The sequence below is a fragment of the Sorex fumeus genome, unplaced genomic scaffold (assembly GCF_029834395.1).
Source record: "Sorex fumeus unplaced genomic scaffold, SorFum_2.1 ptg000081l, whole genome shotgun sequence".
In the NCBI taxonomy this organism is placed as follows: domain Eukaryota; kingdom Metazoa; phylum Chordata; class Mammalia; order Eulipotyphla; family Soricidae; genus Sorex; species Sorex fumeus.
Window position 1 is genome coordinate 12,449,575 of NW_026606138.1, and position 25,232 is coordinate 12,474,806.

The 25,232-nt window shown below is 42.9% G+C and overlaps 1 protein-coding gene across 2 annotated transcripts in view; it reads left to right on the forward strand.

Annotated features, from left to right (window-relative positions):
- The window catches only part of RORA (RAR related orphan receptor A), a 744,445-nt gene that overhangs the window by 157,273 nt on the left and 561,940 nt on the right, over nucleotides 1-25,232 (forward strand). Inside the window, exon 2 of one of the 2 annotated variants that reach the window (XM_056130838.1) lies at nucleotides 17,829-17,882. The exons of the other annotated variant lie outside the window; for it this stretch is intronic. Within the exon in view, the coding sequence (XP_055986813.1) occupies nucleotides 17,829-17,882 (54 nt within the window). The remainder of the gene's footprint in view (nucleotides 1-17,828; nucleotides 17,883-25,232) is intronic. 2 annotated transcript variants of the gene reach the window in all.

Genomic DNA, 25,232 nt, shown 5'->3' on the forward strand with positions numbered 1-25,232 from the left:
TGGACTTCTGAACATGGAGAAATTGCTGCCTTCAAATTTGGAGGGGCAAAGAAATTAATCACTTCATTTCTGAACATCTGTGGGTGTGATGATTTTGCATTGGGAAACTACCTGCTCAAGTCTAAGCAATCTGACAAACAGCTCTTATCTTTTTTCTGTTCTACCCTGGAGCCAGATGTTTCATGTTCTTGATCTTTCCTTTAGTTTCTACCTGGAGCTTAAATGAGTAAGTTAGGGGAAACAATTGTGGCCAGTCAGAAGAGAAGGAAGCCACAAGGACCTCAGAATAGGGTCTTGGTATTGGTGGCCTGTGTGTGTGGGGGGGGGGGGGGGGCTGGGGGAGGAGCGTTTGGAGAAAGTCTCCTCAAGGGATTGCCAGCCACCGCCCTCCACTACAACAAACAGTTCTAACATCTTTTTAGTACCTTTTGAAGGATATTTTCTGGTCTTTGTCCTGTCTTTTTGTGAAATGCTGAGAAGGGTGATTCTGGTTTTGGTTTGGGGCCACACCCAGTGATGCTCAACATTTACTCCTGGCTATGCACTTGAACATCATGCCTGGCAGTGCTGAGAGTACCCTATGTGATATCAGGTATGGAACGGGGGGTTGGCTGCAGCAAGGCAAATGCCCTAACCTTGTACTTTCTCTCCAACCCGTGAGAAGTAAGGTTTCATTGAGTCTAGGGACCTGAAGAATCAGAGTGTTGAAGATTTCCCCCAGCACCTTTCCAGTTTAATCTAGTTCTGTGCTTTCCCAGGTCATCATGGGAGAATTCATTCAGCCATTCTCTGCCTCCCTGTCTTCATTGGCAAGTGAAAGGTGGGGTTAGGGTGACAGGCTCTGAAAGCTTCTTCTAGTGCTCTTTGATTCTTGGATTTACTATGAAGCTGGCTTAGTAAATTATTCGTTTTTTTTTTTATATCTTCTCAGATTTCTAGACTGCTTTAGCCTAAACTATGCCCAAGAAATAATTGAAGGTCATTTACTTATAACATGATGTAGCCTTTAGAAAAAACTGTGCTAGTGTAACTCTTCCTCAAAGGCTACCCATTGGCATTTGTCCCTCACCCCCGATGATGGAAAGAACATTCTAGTTCCCTGGCAAGGGAGATCATGCCAGTGGTAGTATCCATCCCCAGCATTCAGAGTACTATCCAGGCACCCCCAGCAGCACTGGAAGTGGCCATTTTCTGACCCTTACAAATAGTAGAAAAAACAATGACTCTATTATGACTCACAAATACAGCAGTTGACAAAATTTTGACAGATGGTGGTCCTAGCTAACCTGTGAAGTGACTGTGATTTTCTCTGATGAACCAGTGAAGATGAAATCTAAAGTTATGTCTTCTGTTTCTCAAGTTTCCATAAATCTAGTTATTATTCCCAAGGCAGATCCTAACAATTGAGGGTACTAATTATTGATTATGCTGTAATTCAGGTGGGCTTTATCACTAGCTGTGGATATGCTAAGTTTGCTTTGAGAAGTAAACTGTAATTTGGGAAAGGTATTTGGACTGGAAAATTATTAAACCAATAAGACCAGTTCACAATCAACATCTGCAGATATGTATTTTGGTCCCATGCTTCTAAATAATTTTTGAAATGACTCACCCTCTTGCCTTTTTATAAGTCATATTTAGTTCATTTCCCACTTCCAAATATAAATCCCTAAAGGCTAAGGGTACAATTATTTTTAAGGCAATAAGAACAGTGTTAGCCACTTCAGGTATTTCTGTCTGCTTAGATGAGTTCGCCCAATGAGGGAGCTGAGATTACCTAGCACCTTAGACCCTTAGAAGACTCTCCGAGGCTAAGATCTTGGATTACCTGCAGCACAGGAGGTAACAGATATGAGGGTCTCCCTGGTGCTTAGCAGAAATATGTGTGTGCTGTGGGACAGAACTAGAGACCTTGAAGATGGGAGAATCCACTGACCCTATTGATTATTCCCTTGATTGCTTTCTTCCTGTGCAAAATATCTCCAAACCCAGAGGGAGAGGCATTGGCCAGTGAGTCAAATGACAAGTTGACAAAATAGTTGTAATTCTAGAAGCTGCAGTCCCATCCCAGGCTCTTTATGTAGGGGTAAGGATAAAGCCAGAATCTGAAACAGCTCCCAGGAGAGCAGAGCGATATTGTTACTGACCTGAATTCTTTGCACATGTGTTTACGCCAGGCATTGGGAGAAAGTCTGAAAAACATCCATGCTCCCTTGCATATCTGGCAGCTGCGATCATATTCAGAGTCGTTCAAAACATGCAGTGTCTACTTGTGGCCTCCCAGCTCCCTGTCACATATCCCACCCATCCCTTCTTCTTGCCCAGAGACATGACAACGTCTGATAGAAGAAAGACAGGATGGCAGAGTCAACACCACACTTTTACCAGCAGGTCTTTCTGATGAAGGTAAATTTGTGGAAGCTCTAATGTCCTGACTGCATGGTTTTTGGACACCAGAGCTGCCTGTTACTGAACTAGGAACTGCAGGTGCAGGTGGAGTGGGTGGCCCTGCCTTTCAGGTTTTCATGCTCTCCTGGGGGATGGGGGCAAGAAAATAGGGGCTTGGCAGCCAGTGACAGGGGCTGAGATCAGGGTGTGTATAGGTCCTTTGAGAGCACAGGGGAGGAGGCATCCCTCTTGGGATAAGATGGCATCTTCAGGAGGAACGAGGGCTGGAGGTTTAGGCTAAGCTGGAAGACTGGATGAAAGTAAACCAGATGGGGTTTTGGTGGAACGCAGAAGTGTCCAGAGAAATTGCAGAGTCCAGGAGCCAGAGAGGATGCCTCGGATATCTTGGATTTCTCCACTACCTGTTAGGGCTGGTTGAATGAGCAGCCTTTAGCATGGCTGTACACATCTTGAGTTTGACACTCCTTATATTATCAGGTTGTATGCTGGCTTTGTTATCGATGTGGCAGACCCCATTCTACCAATTAAAAATGTCACTGTCTTCATTTACAAACATGGAAGTTGAGTTCTTACAAGGTACAGTAACTTCGTCATGGTTGTACAGAAAAGAAAAAACCAGTGGCAGGAGAAATACCAGCACAAAAGGTCTGCCTAAGAACTGCTCCTTCATGACCTGGCCAGAAAGAGTAAAGCTCACACAATGATCAGTGGATTGTGTTGGTACCTCCCCCAATTCCCCACCCGCACTTTGAGGAAAGAAGGGACTTGTTCTTCTATACGATAGAGTAGGAGCAAGATGCCATCTCAGTCAATTACTTTTGTTTTGTTTGGGGGTCATATCCAGGAGTGCTTACTCCTGGCTTAGGGATTTCTTCTGTTAGGGTTCAGGGCAACCATATTTGCTTCCAAGAATTGAACCTGGGTTGACCATAGGCAGATATAGTGTCTCTCAGTTGGCTCAATCAACTCTTAATAGCTGTTATACCCTTTGTTCCTTCCCCATATTTCCTGCAGCGCAGATAGTATTTGACACTATATTTGAACTTATATATTTTCCCCTGACTGGGAACACCTGTAAAGGTGATTAGAGACTGCCCCAAAAGCCTCCATCCCTCTCGGAGAGCCCAGCAAGCTACCAAGAGTATCCCACCCGCACGGCAGAGCCTGGTAAGCTTCACTTAATCACTTAATCACTTAACTTCCCGTTAGTTGGCGATTTGCTCGAGTGGGCGCCAGTAACGTCTCCATTTGTCCCTGTCACGTGCTAGTGTAGCCCAATGGCATCTGTTCGCTCCGGGAACATGAAGGGCCTCAAACCGATCGTTCATGATCTTGACGAAGAAGTCTGACCATCTGGTAGGTGGGCGGCCACGCGGTCTCTTGACATCCCGTGGAATCCAATCAGTAACAGCTCTAGTCCAACGGTCGTCTTTAAATCTCATTACGTGACCAGCCCATCTGATTTTCTTCGACACCTTGGCAAATGAGACAGCGTCCCTGATCCTTGATCGTCGACAGATGTCAGAACTCCGGATTCGTTCTCTCATTTGAGTGAAACGTGATATTCCAAGCATAGCTCTTTCTATTCTTCTTTGGGAGACCTGAATAGCGTTCTCATCTTGTTTGCGTAGGGCCTAGGTCTCTGAGGCATATGTTAATGCAGGAAGAACAGTGAAATCAAAGAGATGTGCCCGGAACAGGAGGTTCTTCGTCCTCTTAGCTATTTCTTCGATGTTCTTGAAGGCGTTCCAAGCCGCTCTCTTCCTCCTGCGCAGCTCAGGTGCCAGGTCATTTCTCATGTTGACCTCTCGACCTAGATACACATAGCTGTTGCATTCGGAGATGGTCGTTCCATTGAGAGCGAATGGGGCGTCAGGAACAAGGCTGTTTCTCATAAACATTGTCTTCGTAAGATTCAGCTATAGTCCTACCTTTCCACACTCACAGTCAAAGTCGGCCAGCATTTGTGCCGCTTGGCTGATGTTTGGTGTTATTAAAACAATGTCATCAGCAAAGCAGAGGTGGTGTAGTTGCCGACCATCTATATTCACTCCCATTCCTTCCCATTCCAGTCGTCGCATGATGTTCTCGAGGGTGGCACTGAAGAGTTTCGGTGAAATGGTATCACCCTGCCGCACCCCTCTCTTGACATCAACAATCACTTCTTTGTAGAATGGTGAGATCCTGGTAGTGAATCCGCAATACAGCTCACGGAGGATCCTGATGTATTGGGCTTGAGTGCCCTGATTGGCTAGGGCTTCAATGACCGCTTCCGTCTCAACAGAATCAAAGGCTTTCTTTAAATGAATGAACGTTAAGCAGAGTGGCAAGCCTGGTAAGCTACCCATGGCATACTCGATATGCCAAAAACAGTAACAATGATGATCCTCATTCCCCTGACCCTGAAAGAGCCTTTAATATGCCATAAGGCTATACTAGCACGTGACAGGGATGAATGGAGACGTTACTGGTTTCTGCTCAAGCAAATCAATGAACAGCGGGGTGATAGTGATAGTGATATTTTCCCTGTAATTTTTCTGACTCAGTAAAAAATGAACTGGACGATGCAGGAGAGAATCATCTATTAAGAGACTCTTGGAATCCTCTTATGTGTCTTGGTTATGCAGGTTGGGTTATAATTGCTCAAGGAATGAATGCATATCCTGTCTCTAGGGAAATAAAGTCAGGCTTATGCCATGGGAAAAAAAATTGAAGAAACTAGATGAACGATGTGGAACCGCATATGAAATCTGGTAATGAAATAAATAATTTCTTTCTCTCATTGAACTCTTCGGGCTGGAGCAATAGCACAACCGGTAGGGCATTTGTCTTGAATGTGGCCGATCCGGCGGACCCGGGTTCGATTCCTCCACCTTCGATTCCTCTACCACTCTAGGAGAGCTACCGAGAATATCTCGCCCACCTGGCAAATATGTCACGAATGCCCGTGACATATTCAATATGCCAAAAACAGTAACAACAAGTCTCACACTGTTACTGGGTCTGCTCGAGCAAATCGATAAACAATGGGAGGACAGTGACAGTGACATTGAACTCTTCATACCAGTTCTGTTGTGATTTAGCACAGTGTTCTGAAGGAATGAATGGCATTGATTTTGGTATTCCCTGGGTTAAAGTTCACCTAATTTTCTACTAGTTAGGAGGGCATGGTCATATGTCTATAATGGGTTAATAAGAGACCTTGGACAAGTGTCCCATGAAGGAGGGTGAGAAACACGTGGCTTTTGAACTGATTCTCCTATTGGCCTCTGGTCTGTGCTGAGGGAGCAGAGGTGAGCTGCTCTGTCCCGTGGATTCCTGGTTTCTGTGACAATTCAATGAGCATAGATTGTCCCCTTTACAGTTGCTGTAAAGATTGGACAGCATATGAAGAACCAGCTCTTCACCCAACCTGTAGTAGGCATTTAAGCTCTGGGACTTTCTGAGATAAAAAGAATCGGAAATGTTCCCCCTTGATTGTTGCTTGTTGTCATGATTGCTGCATGGTTGGGAAGATGAGAGCTTGGATACTGAAATCACATGTGGACTCAGATTGTGACTTGCCCATTATCAGTAAGATGCCTGCAGTCTGCTTGTTTCCTCGGTGTGTTGGTTTTCTCTGAGACGTACAGATTCATGATAGCATCAGCCTCCTATGGGTATTCTTGTGGCTGAATGAAAGAAGCCCTCAGACACCCTTTGTGTGGATTCACGCAAAGCCTGTCCCCGGTGGCTGTTAATTATTGTCAGATCCTCTCCTTATCGTCCAGTGGTTGCTTTGCTGGGGCTGGGTATCAGTCCTTTGTGGTTGCAGAGGCTCATGCTCAGCACGGAGGCTTGATTTAGAACCAGGTTTGCAGTTCCATGTATGTGCTTGAGCATGTGACAGAACCCAATATGAAGTATGGAACTGAGGACCCTCATGCCCTCTGGGCACAGGGGTGTAGCACACACAGTGGCTTCTGTCCACTAGGCCTCAGAAATGGCAGGGCTCCATCAGGGCGGTGGATGCAGTGCCTGTTGGAAGAACAGAATCCCTGAATGGGTGTAATAGAAGGTTTCAGAGGCCTTCTAGGCATTTCTTTTTATTTCTGGAGCCTCACAGAACAGAGCAGTAACAAGGCACATTTTTTTTTAAAAAATTTTGTTTTGTTCGGGGGCCTCACCCAGCAGTGCTCAGGGCTTAATCTTGGCTCTGTACTCAGGAATTATTCCTGGCGGTACTCGAGGGATCCTATGGGATGCCAGCACTTGAACCTCATCAACGTGCTAGGCATAGACCCTACCCATTGTACTATCTCTCCTGCATAACGCACATTTTTGCTTGTGAGATTTTCTTGGAAGGCCTGCTTCCTTGTCCACTAAACACAGAGAGGTGTGTTTGCCAAGGGCGCAGAGCAGGCCAGGCTTCTCCAGTGCTCATCCTCTTCAAGAGCCTTCAGCCTGTGTTGCATGAGCAAACGCAGCCTTGACTTAGCAGGGGAGGGACAGCTGAGGCAGCTTAGACAGTTGCTCTGGGGGTGTTGCCCTGGGAGTGTGGCTTCATGCAGCACTTGCCTTCAGGGCCTGCATTTGAGCTTCAGCACCACCTCACAGTGCCACATGGGTGTGTGTGTGTGTGTGTGTGTGTGTGTGTGTGTGTGTGTGTGTGTGTGTGATCCCTGGCTCTCCAGTATCGCAGCCTAGTGTGGGAACCCCAGAGCACCCCCGAAACTACAACCAGTTGGCCCTGGGCACATAGCAGCCAAGTATGCGAACTTCTGGCACAGCCCAATAATAGCAGTGACCAAGGGAAGACAAAGGGGAAATGAAATAAATGAAGTCAGCAAACAAACATTTTATGCCTCTCCAAGTCCACCCCCTTTCCAGAACTGTGCGGCGTTGGCTGAAGAAAATAACTCAGAAGCCCCTTCCTTTGCCCCCCCGCTGTTGTGGACATGGCATATATCTGAGACATTGATTAGGAGAGTGATAGTACATAACAGACAAGAGGATGTAGAATCCTTTCCTCTCATTCATCAGGAATCTGCTAGAGAACCCTCCATGCGATATCCTTCCAAAGTAATCTCTGTTCTTGCTCTTCCTCTTTGTTTCTCCCCACTCACTTGAAGAAAGACACCCGCTCTGATAACACTGTGGAATCTTGAGTGCCACCACTGACCCCAACCCAGGGTGTTCCTGAAGAACTCGTTTAACTTGGCCATGTCTGGGCTGCTGTGGCTTATTTCCGTTGAAGACATGGTCCCACCAGAATCTGTTTCTGAGTTTCCTTTGCTTCTTCATGCTGAATTACAGTCCCAGTCAACGGCCCACTTGTGCACAGTTCAAGAAGCAATTAAGGCCTCTTTGCTTCCAACGAGCAAGGGAGGGGGGTAGGATGAAAAATGATCATTATTCCAGTGATTCCTCTGCACAGCTAAACAGTTCACAGATCTCTGCTGTCACAAGCCCTGCAGCTGTAAACCCAGCCCAGGAAACACTTTTTGCCACCCTGTCTCTGGGCAGGTTGAGGATTCGTGTTGGTTAATAGGGCAGCATTGGCCAGCTTTAGACTTGTGGTTAAGTACAATCATGCCAGCTCCAGAGACCCCTGGCCTGAGGTTACATCCCTGGAAACTGAAGGGCACAAACTCCAGAGAGCTCCATGGAAGCTTCAGTATTTTGTGTCCTCCCTGGAGTATGCTATGGGCGGTGATGCTCTGATTGTTCCTGCGTGTCTGCCTGGTGTGTCTGCCCTATCTCATCCTGGGGTGGGGAGGGAGTTTTCATCTCCCTGACCCTGTCTTGAACACAGCTAAAGGCAGAAGCTGCTTAGCTCCCTAGAACTCCACTTCCCTCCATTTTTGTAAATGTATCACGATTTGCAATCCTGTTCATGGGCATTTCAAGCATCCACCATGCCAACACCATATCAAATCTTTTAAAGAGGATCAGTGGTGCTGTGATCAGATTTGCTCTGACCAGAGCTGGAAGCTCAGCTGCAGAGAGGAAGGTTCCTGTATGTCTGTGGTACCCAGAGGAAGGTCCAGACACGCACAGCCTCAGTAACATTGTGGAACATGGTAGAAAGCACATTCTTTGGTGTTAACCCTCCAGGGCATTCTGACACATGAGCACTGGTCAGCAGCCCTCAGCTCTGACCTCCACAGGCCTCCTTCTGCAAAGAGAAGACAAGGGTCCTAGCAGGCATCAAGGGATGGGGACCACTCTTGCTGAGTGACAGCAAGATTAGACTCTCGGCCTCCTGTGTCTGTGGGAGTGACTGCACCATGGTTTCTCTCAAACTTCCACTGCTCATGGATTCTTTATATCTTTATAAAGCATCTACATAAGGAGCGATAGCACAGCGGTAGGGCGTTTTGCCTTGCACGCAGCTAACATGGCTGACCCGAGTTTGATTCCTCCACCCCTCTCAGAGAGCCCGGCAAGCTACCGAGAGTATTCGATATGCCAGACACAGTAACAACAAAGTCTCCAATGGAGACGTTACTGGGCCCGCTCGAGCAGATCGATGAACAACGGGAAGGCCTTTACCTTTACCTTACATTACACTAAGTAATTCCTGGAAATTCTGTTTTTGGACAGTGAAAGAATTGGTTGCATTGTGTCTGCTATGCTGCCTGGCCTCTCCTCACACTGGGAATTTCGACAAGCCTATGTGGACAATGGTTTGGGTAGCTGGTGGTCATACAGGGCCCATCTCCTCCAAGTACGTGTATCAAGGCAGAGAAGGGCATTGAATCTTGCTAGAAATCTAAGCATCTGTGGTGTTTTGAGTTTAGAGGTTGAAGACTGGGGTCAGGTCGCAGCTCTTCATGGGAGCTTTGGGACTCTGGGCCCATCCATTAACCTCACTAAGCTCAGATGGACCTGAGTTTCCCCATCTCAGAAACCAAGCTAATTTTAACTGCCCTGTTTCATAGGACGTTCTGCTCAATTGAGATAGGGGTTGAGATGGGACTTGGCCCAAACTCAGACACTTCTCCCCCTTAGAAGGTGCCCTACCAACAAGCAGCATAGCTCAGTGGGGACAGAGTGCTTTGTTCATTTTCTGTATTGTTTGCCAGGTACTGTGCTATGTTCTGACATACATATGGAGATAAGGGGCAAAACCAAGAATCTTGTCACTGAAATTCAGGGGCCATTACTTCTGCAGTTTGAATGATAAGCCATATGGTGAGTCGAGTTCATGAGTGCCTCTGACTTCACCCTACAAGGTCACCTTGAGGAGTAGAGGTGCTCTTAAGCCTGCATGTCACCTGATGATACTGGCAATATTCAGAGCCTCTTCACCCCAAATTCCTAAGGTTCCCAGCTTCCTCAGCTCATGGATTCCTTGTATCTCTATAACTTTTTCATCCCTTACACTGAGGAATACCTGGACATTCTGTTGATGGACAGTTTTAAAGAATTGGTTGTATTGTGCCTGCTGTGTCTGGTGGAGCCTTCTGATACCTGGATTGTCTGTCGACCCTGTGACTTTCTGGTCAGCTCCTTACAGTCTATAGCCTGGGTACCACATCCTTAAACCTCACTCGAGGCAAAGCTGATGAGCGGAGACATGGAGAAACATTTGCAGGCATTTACCAGCATCTTGGCCCTTTCCCCCTGGGAGAATGCTGCATACAGTGAGAAATTTTCATGTTCCTTTGGGAAGAAGGTAATTAGGGGATTGGCGGGGAGGGCTGGAGTGGGATGGTGGGGAGTTTAATCAAGTGCAAGGAGTTAGTAGGCAGGCTCTTTCTCTGAACAGGCATCTCATGATCCATTTCAGAAGACAAGGCAAAGCCACTAGCCAGATTCTTGGTTCCTCTTTTCCCGTGGGTTACGTGAGCAGCAAAACTCTCTTTCTAGAATAACCCACATTGCCCATATCCCATATCAGTTTCCTTTTTTGTTCTGAGTCACTCTGAATCAATGAGAACTTTAGGTCAGTGGCTGATAGAGAAGGTCCTTGATGCCTGCTCTTGAATTAGCTGATTGCTTTAAGGATGGCTTGGAATTTCCATTCCTGAGAGGACATCACTGCTGTCATTCTTAGGTATTGTTATGTTTTTTTCTTTTTTAAAGAAACACTACCTTTATTTTCTCAAATAGTTGCTTGGTTGTAACTCCTCTTTCTCACTGGGAAATGATGAAATAGTCATGTTTCAGTTTAATTGTTATGGTGGTAACTTTGATTACAAGTTTGCATATGTTTTAGGAGTACAGTCCTACATATTGTCAGATGTATAATATCACGCCACAAGGTCACATCACCACTGCTCATTGACCCCTTCCTCTTCCAGGCCCCTCCCTTCTGATAGCCCCAATTCTCTGCTGAGTCTAGGGGTTGCTTTTCTTTGACTCTTTCAGCTGCCTTATTGTGATTATTTATATTCCACCTATAAATAAAATCATGTGGCATTTGTCTCTCTCCTAAGGACTTATTTCACCTGTGTCACTGAAAACGACAAGATGCCATCTTTTCTCATAGCTGAGTAGTATTCCATTGTTTGCACATACCACAGTTGCATTATTCATCATCTACTGTTGAGCATTTGAGTTGCCTTCAGATCCTGGTTATTTTAAACAGAGCTTCAATGAACATAGGTAAAGGTAAAGGCCCTCCCGTTGATCGTCGATTTGCTCGAGCGGGCCCAGTAACGTCTCCATTGGAGACTTTGTTGTTACTGTGTCTGGCATATCGAATACTCTCGGTAGCTTGCCGGGCTCTCCGAGAAGGGCGGAGGAATCGAACTCGGGTCGGCCATGTTGGCCGCTTAGTAAGGCGAACACTCTACCCGCTGCGCTATTGCTCCAGCCCAATGAACATAGGTGTATACACATCTTTCAGATTAGTATTTTTGTTTTGTCTCAATTTCTTTAGTGTTCTTCAGATAGATCCCTAGGAGTGAAATTTCTGGATCATATGGTGGATCTGTTTTTCATATACTGAGAAACCTTCAGACTTAGCATAAAGAATGTACCAGTTTATCTTCCCTAATAGTGAATGAGGATTCTTTTTCTCCACAACCTTGCCAGCACTTATTATTTCTTATACATGTGTACAAACATGAATATGTATATAGTATGTAAGTCATTCTTATAGGCATGATTTGATACCTTCTTAAAGTTTTGCTTTTTATTTTGAGGATTATAAATGATAATTTTTTAATTTCCCCATCCAACATCTATCTTATTTTTTAAAAGTAGCTCTTCTTCCCATCACTTGAGTCTTTTCTGTTGTTTATTTGGTTTTGTTTTGAAAAGTCTTTACATGTTGGTTGGCTATATGATGCAGGAATATTTTCTTCCCTTCAGTAGGATGTCTTTTGTTTCAATGGTAGTTTCTTTTGTTATGCAAGGACAGTTTTAGTTTGCTGACATTCTATTTGTTTACTTTTGCTTTTGTTTCCCATGTCATTGGAGTCAAATCTCGAAAATCATTCCAAAAGCCAATATTGTGTAGTGATTTGCCTGTGTTTTCTTCAAAATATTTGAAGGTCTTGAACCACCACCTTCAGTTTATTTGTATGTGTGGGGTGAAAGAGCAATCCAGTTTCATATGTATGCATGTGGTCATCCACTTTTCTAGCATCACTTATTGAAGAGTTTTCCATCCTCCATTCTATCATTTTCATAAATTAACTGCACATATATGTTTTTATGCCCATAAGTCGGGGTTAGTGTACATACACCCACCATATCTTCAAGGCTACATTAGAGAGTATAGATTTATCCTTTCCAAGAGTTTGCAAGAGGAAGCAAGATCAAAGTGTGCTGGCTTAACTCTGGGGGTTCTGTAGAATTTCGGGTTTTTTGTCCATATATATTGTAAGCTCACCCTTGCCTGTTTGTACTTCTGCCCCATCCTCTCAGTGGTATTGTCCACAGTAGAATGTCTCTGAAGCTTCCTGCTCTCCCATGTTTGATGGTTAAGTTCTGTTATGATAAAGCAACACTGGGTAGTTTGTTAAAATAGACCATGGTATTCTGGGAAATGAATAGGTGTGATACCAATGACATGGAGCTACGAATTTAACCACATTTGACATTTGCAGAGGGAAAAAAGGTTTAGAAATTGAGTAACTCCCCCAAAACCAACAGCTTGAGAAGGCAATATACCCAGTGTCTATTGAATTTACATATATTTTAATTTTTAGTCGAATCGCCATGAAATGCAGTTACAAAGTTATTCATGGTTGAGTTTCAGTCATGCGATGTTCCAGCATCCATCCCTTCACCAGTGCATGTTTCCTACCACCAATGTCCCGTTGCCCTCCCACCCACCAGCTGCCCCCTGCAGCTTGCCTCTATGGCAGACACTTTTCCTCCCTCTTTCTCTCCCTCACTCTCTCTCATTTTCCTTTTAGACACTGGTTTGTAATACTGTTACTGAAAGGGTATCATGCATACCACTTTACCTCCTTTCAGTTGCAGTTCTTGTCCAGAGTGATCATTTCCAAGTATTATTGTCATAGTGGTTCCTTCTCTGTCCTTCTCTGTGCTCCTGCCTTGATCTTTGTGGCAGCTTCCTAACATGGACCGGATTTCCCGGCCCTTGTTTTTAGTGTCTTTGGGTATTATTCACATAATATGATTCATTTTTTTATATCCCATAAATGAGTGCAGTCATTCTGTGTTTGTCCTCCCTCTGACTCATTTCACTCAACATGATATTCTCCATTTCCACCCAGGGATAAGCAAATTTCATGACTTAATTTCCCCTATAAGTTGCACAGTGTTCCATTGTGTAGTTGTACCATAGTTTCTTTATCCAGTCATCTGTTCCTGGGAATTTGGTTGTTTACAGATACTGGCTACTGTGAATAGTGTTGCAGTGAACATAGTAGTGCAGATGGCTTTTCTGCATTACGTTTTTTGGATATATTCTCAAGAGTGGTATTGCTTGGTCATGTGGAAGTTCAATTTCAAGTTTTTTGAGGAATGTCCATATTGTTTTCCCACCAGCAGTGAATGAGAGTCCCTTTCTCTTCTCATTCACACCAGCACTGGTTGATCTTTTTTATGTGTGACAGTGTCTCAGTGATGTGAGATGATATCTTGCTGTTTTGATTTGCGTCTCCCTGATAATGTAGATAATGTAACGTAGAGAAGCTTTTCATATTGGTTTTGATCATTTGTATTTCTTCTTTGAGGAAGCCTCTGTTCATCTCTTCTCCCCATTTTTTATGAGGTTGTATATTTTTTCTTGTAAAATTCTACTACTGCCTTAGATATTTTGGGTAGCACTGTAGTACTGTCATGTAGCACTGTCCTCCCATTGTTCATCAATTTTCTCGAGCGGGCACCAGTAGTGTCCCCATTGTGAGACTTGTTGTTACTGTTTTTGGCATATCAAATACGCTATGGGGAGCTTTCCAGGCTCTGCCATATGGGCAGGATTCCCTCAGTAGCTTGCCGGGCTCTCCGAGAGGGATGGAGGAATCAAACCTGGGTCAGCCTAGTACAAGGCAAATGCCCTACCTGCTGTGCTATCGGTCCAGCCCAGATATTTTGGGTATTAATCCCAAATAAGTGTTGAGTAAGTAAATTTTCTAATTCCATGGGCTGCCTTTGTATTCTGGTCATCATTTCCTTTGAAATGCAGAGGCTTCTTAGTGTAGAGGCTTTAATGTAGTCCCATTTGTTTATCTTTGCTTCCACTTGCTTGGTCAGTGGTGCAGTGCTTCATTTTTGAAGATGCCCTTAGCTTCATTGTCATGGAGAGTTCTGCCTATGTTTTTCTCTGTGTACTTTATGAAATCAGGTCTGATACCAAGGACTTTAATCCATTCTGTTTTGGTTTTTGTACTTAGCATTAGAAAGAAGTCTAAGATGTTTTTTTTTTGTTTGGTCCCGGCAAGCTACCGAGAGTATCTCGCCCGCAGGGCAAAGCCTGGCAAGCTACCTATGACGTATTCAATATGACAAACTCAGTAACAACAAGTCTCAAAAATAAATGGAGACGTTACTGGGCCCGATCGAGCAAATCAATGAACAATGGGAGGACAGTGACAGTTTGTTTTTTTCATGTAGCAGACCAGTTTTCCCAGCACTGTTTGTTGAAGAGGCTTCCCTTCCCTCACTTCATATTTTTGGCTCCTTTATTGAAGATTAATTGATCATATACTTGAGAGTCTGTTTAAGGATATTCAAGTCTATTCCATTAATCTGAGGGTCTGTCTTTATTCCAAATACCATGCTATTTTAATTACTTCTGCTTTCCAGTACAGTTTGAAGTTGAGGAAAGTGATGTCTCCCACCTTCTTCTTCCCCAAGGACTGCTTTAGCTATTCAGGGATCTTTATTGTCCTGTATGAATTTCAGGAATAAATGTTTGATCTATTTCTTTAAAAAAAAAAAAGGCACGGGTATCCTTATAGAGACTGCATTGAATCTGTACAATGCTTTTGGAACTGTTGTCATTTTGATGATATTTATCCTCCTAATCCATGAATAAGGAATGTGTTTCCATTTTCTCATATCTCTTTTATTTCATCAAGTTGTGTTTTATAGTTTTCTTTGTATAGGTTTTCTACCTCTTTAGTTAAGCTAATTTCAAGGTACTTGTTTTTCTGAGGCACAAATGTGAACTTTTTAAAAATATCTCTTTTCTTCTATTACAGCATTTGTATGTAGAAAAGCCATGAACTTTTGTGTATTAATTTTGTAGCCTGCCACTTGACTAGACAAATCTATTGTTTCTAGAAACTTTTATGTAGTATCTTTAGGATTTTCTAAATACATTGTCAAGTCCTGTGCAAATAGTGAGAGCTTGACTTCTTCCTTTCCTATCTGGATTCCCTTGATATCTTTTTTTTAGTGCCTAATTGCTACGGCAAGTACTTCCAGTACTATATGTAATACAAGTGGCAAGAGTGGGAAGCCTTGTCTTGTGCCTTATCTTCGAGGGAAGGCTTTTAGTTTTTCCCTGTTGAGTATAATATTTGCTGTGAGCTTGTGGTAAATTTTGGCTTTGAATATATTGGGGAAAGTTTCTTCAATTCCTGTTTTGTTGAGAGTTTTATCATTAATGGGTGCTGAATCTTGTCAAATGGTTTCTCTGATACTATCATATGGTTTTTATTTTCCCCTTTATTGATGTGGTATATTATCTTGATTGTAGGGTGTCAGGATGGCCGAGTGGTCTAAGGCGCCAGACTTGTATATGTTTAACCACTTTCATCCCAGAGAAGAATCCTGTTTGGTCATGGCGTATGATTCTTTTGATGAATTGTTGGGTTCTATTTGCTAGTATTTTGTTGACGATTTTCCCATCTGTATTCATCAAGGAAATTGACCTGTAATTCGTGTGTGTGTGTGTGTGTGTGTGTGTGTGTGTGTGTGTGTGTGGTGTTTCTATCTGCTTTTGGTATCAGGATGATGCTTGATTCATAGAAACTTTGGGGGGATGGGCTGTTCTATTTAACATTTGCTTTAAGGTAGATATCTCATGAGTTGATATGCGAATTTCAGTTCTGGGATTTTGTTTGGTGCTTAGGAGCCACACCTGTGTTCAGAGTGTACTCCTGCTGTTTACTCGGTGATCATTCTTCTGTGCTCATTGAACCATATGTGGTGATGGGGATCGAACCCAGATCAGATGAGTGTAAGGCTAGTGCCTTCTTTACCTGCTGTTCTATCTCCAATGCCTGGAATTTTCATCTCTCTCCATAAGTCTACTTCCCTAGTACCCCTGGGCAGCCTTCTTCACAGGCTGGTGCCAGTCTGCTGTTGTAGAAACATTGAAAACTACTCTTCCCCTTCCTGGGTTTTAGCTGCAGGTCTGATCCACAGAGCAGTATCCAGGATTGGTGCCAGTCTGTAGGTGAGAAAGAAGGAAGAAGGCCATCCTAGGCCACAGGGCATGGAGACTGTTTTGGATCATGGCATGTCTCAGCCCAGCACAAAAAGTAGTATGGTGTTCTTGAAAAGCAGTACATACTCTTTGGGAAATTGGAAGCCCCGAGCACTGACTGGTCCTGTCAGGAGATGGCCTGGGCAAACTTCATGTCCATCCCAGCCCTGAGAGAGGCATTGCCATGGAGATGTTAATAATACCACAGGGCCATTAAGTGTCTGGGTTCTAAATAGAGCCAGAGCAGTAAGAAAGCTTGTACTCATTAATAGTTCACCTTCTTGCTGCCCTCCACCTTGTCTCTGTGTCAGACAAGTCACTTAGCCTAGGAATGTTAGCAAGTAGCACTGAGGCACAGGCAGTAACTTCTCCCAAAGAAAGGGGGAAGAGGGCATTTCCTGGGGCCTCTCAACAGTAGTTCCCAGCAAACACGCAGTCTGGCTTCTACTGCCTTTCTGCGCCGTGTTTAGGAAAGATGCATTGGATGGTTGTGAGAAGTACCTAGGAAGTCACACCTACCATGACTTAAAGGTACTTTCTTCCTTTGCTATGACATACCCTTGCATCTTTCCCAACCATCTTGGTTTCCAGTGAAGGGGAAACAGTGACAAGAAAGGATTGACATTATACGAACACTTTTGCTCTGCCTATTCTAAGCGGTTACTCAGCCATTTCATTTTAAAACAGTTTTAGAGGCCATGGTAAAGATACTATTATTTGTTTTTGAAACTTCAGCTCTCCTGAGATCATTAAGCACAGTAGAAATTTTAAGGTTCTATCCACAAAATATACTGCCACCCAGAGGAGGGCTAGACTTTATTAGTAGGCAGTTTATAAGGAAAAAAAGAGGTGGGCCTGGGATTTAGCTCAGTGGTAGAGTGATTTCCTGCAGGTGTGAGACCTTGAGTTTGATCCCTGGAAGATAAATAAAAGGGCACCACAACAAAGTATGTCCATGAATCATGGCTCTGACGTTTACCCTGGTGACAGCAACTACAGCAAGGGGAAGGGTAGAAAAAGAAAAATAATAAGAATGTCATAACCTTTTATTCGTGGAAAGTTCCAGAGAAAAGGCCCCAGTTTATATTCAACTTCATTTGGGTTTCTTGAGATTGAATTTGGATGGATTTATTGGAAGGTCAAATGTAGTTCTTGGGACAGGGATTACTTGGAGTGTGTGTCTGTGTGTGGGTGTGTGTGTCTATGTGTGTGTGTGTCTGTGTCTGTGTTTGTGTCTGTGTGTGTCTGTGTGTGTCTGTGTGGGTATGTATTTGGGCCATACCTGACATTCTCCTGGCTCTGTGCTCAGGGATTACTCCTGGTAGGCTCAGCGGATCGTATATAGTGCCCATGATTGACCCTCGTTTGGCTGCATGCAAGGCAAACACCCTACTCACTATACTGTCACCAGGCCAGTTGATTTCTTACATTCAACCCTTAAACGTGTCTATTCTAATGATTATTAGAGTAGCTTGGTATGTGGAAATGTAAGTGATTTTGCTGCCATTTCTCTGGGTGTTGTCCCTGTTCTGAGACCAGAACATACAAATCTAAATTTCCGTTGTGTTTCTTGTAGGCTTACCCATGTCAATGTCCATTGAGAGGACTGAGAGAAGGGGGCATGATGCAGGTAATGAAATCTCTTCATGAAAAGAAAGAATTGGAAATGCTTTGGCTTTCTTTCAGTAACATATAATTTGTAATGTTCTTCCCCTCATTTACAATCCTGTCCATGTATAAACAGTAATTTGCTCTTATAAACATGTACTGTAGTTAGAGTTCTGCTGGGAGCAATTGGTGTTCTTTATCTGTGACATCATGAGCATTTAAAAAGCAATAATTATAAATATCCTCTTGGGTAAAAAATAGTAAAAGAGTTAGAAAATCTGTCTGGAGATTAATTTTTATTGCATGGGCTCTCTCTGTGCCTTGCCCTTTATCCCCTCTCTAGAATATAGACACCCCCAAATCCTGCCAAACCCAGTGCAGATATTACTTCTTGCAAACCTTTGTAAACATTATTGTTTGGAGAACAGTCGTTAGTAACAAACACTACTATTTTACATAGGAAATGCCTTGCTGGGTCTTCCCAATTTGAGGGCCAAAGAATCAGCCTAGAGACCTTGGACACTGCAAATTGTGGGACTTTTTTTATTCTCTTTTTGTTTTTCAAGTTTTAGGGATATACTAATGAAATTAATGTTTGGATTTTTGAATGGTTTGAATTAGAGAGAAGTAATTGGTTTTGCTTTGTTTTTAGTAGGAGTTAGTTTTCTGAGACTCAAGCACACAAGTATTCAGTATATCAAAGACTTCTGTTTAGTAAAACTTGGAGCCGCTTCAGAGTGGCCTTTCAACAGAGGAGATCCGTCCATTACTTGTAGGGTATTTAGAAAGGAGCAGAAGTAGAGTGGTATCTGTCTGTCTGTCTGTCTATCTATCTATCTATCAATCATCTATCTATCTGCATATCATCACTTCTATTACTAAAGCCTGATTTACACAGTTTTTTTGTAACTTGGAATGCAATTCCCCATAGGAACCATGTATTTAGGTAATCCCAGCTAATTTATGAAAATTCTACTATACCACATTTTATAATTATAAAAATCTGCTCCATACTCCACATATTATGTACTATCATGAGTTTTTAAAAATAGCACAGAATTTGGTATATGATAGCCTTGTATTTGAGTACGCATCGGAGCACAGACTAGTTGTATTGTTCAGAAAAATCATAATTACATCCTGCAGAGCTTCAGTTTATACACAAAATTCATATGCTGAAAGCCAATGTTTGATGTAAAGTAGGTGTTCTATAAATTTTTTCTGAGTGAATGAAATATATATTATTAGATGTGGGGTGGGGGTGCAAAATCCACTCAAAAGTTTGAAATGAAGTACTCCTATAATACTTGTAGCTGTATGCTGGAGATTTCCATCTATGACCAACAGAAATGGCAGTTCAGAAATCTCCATGGCTGATTACATGGCATTAGGGTTTTTCTCTGCAGCTTCCAGTGCTGAATGTCTAGTCGCAGTAACTCCAGGCTGCCTTCCCCGGCTTTGGTAAATGTCTTTTCAGATTGAGGGGTAGGAGGAGGCATTTGGGAAGGTTGTGTGACCTTTGTATCTCTGGTTTATGCTCAGTTCAGGGTTCTTCAAATCAAGCTCTTGGCATATACCTCTCTCTGAAAAGCGAGGAGAATTTCTAGGTCAGAAAATATGTTAACTTTATGGCTGAAGAGAGTGCAGTGGGTAAGGCACTTGCCTTGCACACAACCAACTCAGGTTCAATCCCTGGCACCCAATGTAGTCCTTAAAGCACACCAGGAGTGATTCCTGAGCACAGAGCCAGGAGTAAACCCTGAGTACCACCAAGTGTGGCGCCAAACAACGACAAGAAAGTACATTAATTCTGAATACGTTTTTATTGGCTCAGAAGAAATCGATTACTCCCTTTAAAATGATGTTCAGGGAGACTAGATATATACTTAAAAGGGAAATTAAATGTGGGGCCAGGATGTGGTAACAGTGAAGCTCTTGGCTCTGACTGTCGGGGGCTCTGGGTTGTTTCCCCGACATTGCCAATAAACAGATAAATAGATGAATGGAACACATCGGGCTATTCCCAGAAGGGAGAAGCCACAGGATTCAAGGCTCGGGCCAGAGAGATGGTTCAGAAGCTGGCGCAGATGCCTGGAAGCCTGACGCCTCCAGGTCCATCCCCAGCACTGCAGCACATTCTCCCTCCAGCACTGCCAAAGTGTCCTCTAGAATGACCCCGAGCTGAACTGGCCCCTGTAATCCCAGTCCTGCCCCAAAGAGAAGTAGCGTTAGACTTTGAGATGTTTGTAGTCTGATTTGGGGCATGAACTTGGGCTTTCCAAGGATGCAGGTAGGAGCAGTTGCAAAGCTCACTGCAGTTTCAGCATGCTTACCTTCTAAAAATCCCTAACATTTCAAAAGGATCATTCCCTCCCGCCCCCCCCCTTAAGCAATTGCTGTTTTTTGAGCGCCAAGGGCTGACAGCTGTTCTAGTTTTGCTTGGGGACTTTTTCACAATGTGGATTAATCAATGTTATGAACTGGGTCCGTAGGGTTTTGGGAATGTAATTGGTTTCAGATGACACTTTGCTAGTCAATCTGTGAAACAGCCGAATGTTGACACAGCTGAGCAATTCCAGCTGTTTCCACTCGCCCCTTCCTCTTTCCCTGGACGCTGCATCCTTTGCCTTTATTTTTGTCTGCCTTCTCTCATTGTGACTTTCTAAACTAATTTGTTATCCTTTCTGAAATTTCTTTTTGCTTTCCTCCCTTTTGGGATAGCACAACTCCCCTTTTATCATATCCTTCCCTCCATTTTATTTTGCTAAATTTTTTTTTCTTGGCGGAGTTCTTCAGGAAAGAACAGTTCTACCATCAAGTTCCACTTGTTTGTGGCCATCACCTATTCAACTTAAGGGCGTGTGGCCACAAATTTAGGATTTACACAAGAGCTTGGATGCCTTGAATATCTGGTTCCATGCCTTCTTGATTGACCTTTTAAAAAGATTCATCAGAGGCATCCCATTGAATAAACAATGCAAGGCATTTGCTTTCATTCAGTGCATGGCCATGTTTGCTGCTGTATATCCCTTTAGAACTTCAAGAAGAAGAAATTTGACGTTAGTATTGCTGCTAGAAAAATGTCTGATGAGAAAGAAGAAAAATGTCTGATCAAAAGGATATGAGCTCTGAATTACGTGCAGATTATATATTGTCAGGGGAATAGCTTGTAAATTGCTTTCAGTAGTTTTTCATTATCAGGCTAATTTCTTTGTTTTGTTTTTGTTTTTGTTTTTCTTCAGGATTCCTATTTTTTTTTATCCTACTCAATTGTGAGATGAGTTTAGCTTCTTGTGTAACCAATTAAATTTGGTCAGTTTACTGAGTGGTGGGTTGTAGCTCTAGAGCTAAATGGGTTAAACTGAAGAACAGTACTTCACAGTTAAGAGACCTGTGAAGGTCGTTCTCAGTGAGAGCAGAGAAACTGTGTTTGTGGACGAAGAAATCCCATTAATGATCTTTATTGCCTCGTGGCTCAGATTTAAGGCACAACCATCTGCAAAGCCATCTACACTGACTGGTGGACTCAGATGTACAGCACAATAAAATATTCTGGAGTTGAAGTCTAAGATATCAAAAAATGTAGAACAGTTGTACAAGTATCATGAGAATTTGGCAACAAAATGAAATTGACATAATGATTTTTTTCAGATGATTCCTCCCTTTACAATTGTTCATGAGAAGAGGAAACAGTCCCAGGGGGTGGAGGAGACAATGGGTGGATCTACAGTGCCGTTCTCTGAAAGGAAAACTATAAACAGATCAGGCCTGCAGGCATGAGTTAGGATTGATTTCATTCAACACTTTTCTGTAATCATATGTAGGGAAACTTCTGGATGAAACAGCAAAATACTAAGCTGTCATGGGCTACATATGCTAAACAGAGGCAGAAGAGTATCTGTATGAACAAGCATATGGAAAAAATTACTCAAGTGGTGTTTAGAGATGAGCAGCCAGAATTATAGTTGATAAAACAGAATATGGTTTTATAGATTATTGTCGACAGCTCTAGAAAGAATGAATAAAATATAGTTATGGTCAAAAAGGTCAACAATATACTGACTGCGATCATGGAAGTTGTTGGAAGCAAAGTTAAAAGTATTTCTTTGATAATTCGTAATATAATCTATAGTTTGACCAGTTTACATTAAGAACAACTGGACAAAACTAAGTAAATTGTTGTAGGGGATACAAGTTTTCCCCATTTTTCATTAGTAGAACATTCTGTTTGGCAGGATATAACAGGGTATATCAGGGGACCAGGGACAGGGAGCATTAAAAAGCATTTCCTTGTAAACTAATAGTAACAATGTTCTTAGGTCCGAAAAGTAACCCACCAAATCATACTGAATAGAGATGTTCTAGTTTCATAGAGTAGGGAAACCTGTACTTATGACAGTGAAGGGATTTGGACTATTATCCCAGGAGGGCAAAAGGGGTATTTAGTAGGCTTTATTTAGGAAGTGGAGAATGAACAGAGTAAAGGGCTTTAAGGTCAGAAGGGAAAGGATCTATGAACATGCTTCTATGCATGGCAGTAACTGGATAACAAACTTGGTAGCATCAATTTTGTATATAACAAACAGAGAAACAATATAGACTTTATATATACCAATATCAATTTTATGTGTACTAAAAAAAAAACGGAAGCATGATTTGGTTGTTGATCAAGCATAGCATTCTTGATCTGCATTCACATCTTCATCTCACTGTTTCTTTGACCAGAAACATTTTTTGCATGACCATTGTTTATTTTTTATCTGAAGATGGGGAAAAGAACAGTCTTACAATAACATATAGTAATCAGTAAGATGGGCACTTGCCATCATTTTTGAAATTCATTAAATCATTTCACAAATGGCTCCTGTCATCTTACTTCTCCTCAGCATTATTAGCCTTTAAAAAAAATTACAGGTCACTATTTTTTTCTGAGTTTTGTAGAGGCACATTTAAATAAAAGTATACAGGTTAAAATTAGAGTACAAGTCTTAAATTGATGTGTAGATGTTATGTCAGTCATAGTTAAGCTAGGGGGAACTGGCCACAGGAGGACTGAAGCTTTAGCTTTTTGACCTGAAAATCGTGATGCTGCATTCATTCCCATTTGCGATTCAATGCAATTGCAAAGATGAACGGACCTCTGTGGATTAGGTCTTTTTCTTTAATTTTGTTTTGTCTCTATCCTATTAGCTGGATATTTTCATGGGCTGTGAATCTAGAATAGAGAGATCCGGTCTCCCCTTCTCCCCCATAACTACCTCATCATGGACCCCAGACCAGGGTCAGTCAGGTTTGCCTTGTCTAGGACTAAACTCATAGGCTCATGTTTGTCCTGGCTCTTCCTCAGTCTCTGAGCCCTCTTCAAGACCTATACTCACTGGGGGGCCCTAACAAAGCTCTTGGAATGGCCTCAGCCAAGTCTTGTGAGAGATGCGGGAGGCTTGAACAGATTTCTGCTTGTCAGGTGAGTGCGTGAAGCCATTTGACCCTTTTCAAGGTCTTGGTTTGTGGGACTGAGAAATCACATTTTCACCTACTTGGTTCTAAGGAGACTTGTGATTTCTTGACAGTATTTTAGGTATTCTTGAGGAATACATCCTCTCCTACCAGTGCTGGATGCCTCCTAGAACATTAGGTCTTCTGTTTGCTCCTTCCAAGAATAATCAGCTTCTCATGGTGAAGCTTGAATATTACAGTCAACACTTAACATCATCACTGTTTTGTTTGGAAGAATTATTGGACTCAGAGAACTAATTATAACACCACCCCCACCACCCACCCCTGGCCCTCACCCCCACCCTGCTGTCTATTTCTGGTTCCACAGTGCTTGACTGTTGTCTGCCATCAAAGAATCATTCCCTTTATTTAAAGTTGATGGATGATTGGTAAAACAAAACCAACAAGGAAGCTCATGTTGGATTTGGAATGTGGATGAGCAACAGGCAACTCTTGCAAAATGCTTGCAATCAAAACAAAACAAAACAACAGCAAAAAAAAAAAAAAAGCCTCACCAGACTAATAGTAACTTCCTTAGAGAAGTAGACACAAGTGAATGGTCCATTCTTCCTCCTAAGGAGGCATGTTGATCGAATGGCTGAATCTCCACTAGGATAGTGCAGACTAGCTACAACCCCTAGCCATGGTGAAGAACTGACAATCCCGCTTATTGGCTAGAGGGGTAATGTTGTTAGAGACTAGGAAAACTGGCATGTTAAACTAGGGTCCTGCATGAAGAATGCGAATTGTGTGATGAAAACAAGGTCCTGATACAGAATTCTATCATTCTGAAAGTTTCTTTCTCTCCCAGGATTACAATCAAATTTTTACCAACACAAGCTTTGTACTGAGTTATATTAATGTGAAAACAGCAATCAACCAAAACAAGCCAGTTGGCCAAAGCTAGAACTATCCAAGTATCCAGTTCTGCTTATCTTTGTCTCAGGCTCTCTGAGGCTGACATCTCGGACCTCATAAATCCCTTTATTTATTCAAGGGAAACTTCTTTAGTAATTTCTTTGTTATGTTATCCTCAGACTGCTAGTAGAGGATAGAAATATCTACCATCAAGCAGTCAGTAAAACATAGGACAAATGGCAGCTGTGTTCATGATTATGAAGGAGGGAAGATAGTGCCATGAATTTCTGGGTAAGAGATTTGACTTGGATAAGTGAAAACTCTTTGGGTGGGGTGGGGGTGGTGGAGTGATGTTGATCACACCCACATTAGAATGAGCCAGTCTAAGTAGGGGGAACTTCAAGTGTGAAGTTGTTGCTTATGGCCCTAGAACAGTCTCCGTGTACTCTGATACATGCTACCTGAGCTTGGGGGGTGGAGGTTGATGTTATCTTCTAGGAGGGAACCAAAAGCAGATTCATCAGGGAGCGTCTACCTTACAAGAATGCCTCTGGATGAACTCATATTTTGTTGTGCTCCGACTGGTAACTCTACTGTTAATTTGGGAAGCATCCTGGAACTCTAAATGCATTGTTTATTCAATTGCTTTGGACTCAGATTCTCCATGCTTGATGTACTGGGAACACAGGGATTCTTTTTTGGTCAGCAGGGGGGAGACAGGGAAGAGTGAGTAACTAGCTCAGGGCAAGCAGTGAGGCAGCAGTAGGTGGGAAGGGACAAGGACTGGGGTTAGGCGCCCGGGGAATGCTTATTGCTCCCAAGCTGGCTGACGTCTTAGAAATGCTAGAATTCCACTTCAGTGCCAGGAGGAAGGTAGCTGGATTATGCACTCTTTTTTTTTGGGGGGGGGAGGGGCTGGGAAGTCTATCTGATGTCTAGGATAAGCACAGACCTCCCAGATTAGAAGAACGTGGTCTCCTCTGAATCGTCAATGATAAATTTCAGAGTGTTTTTCACA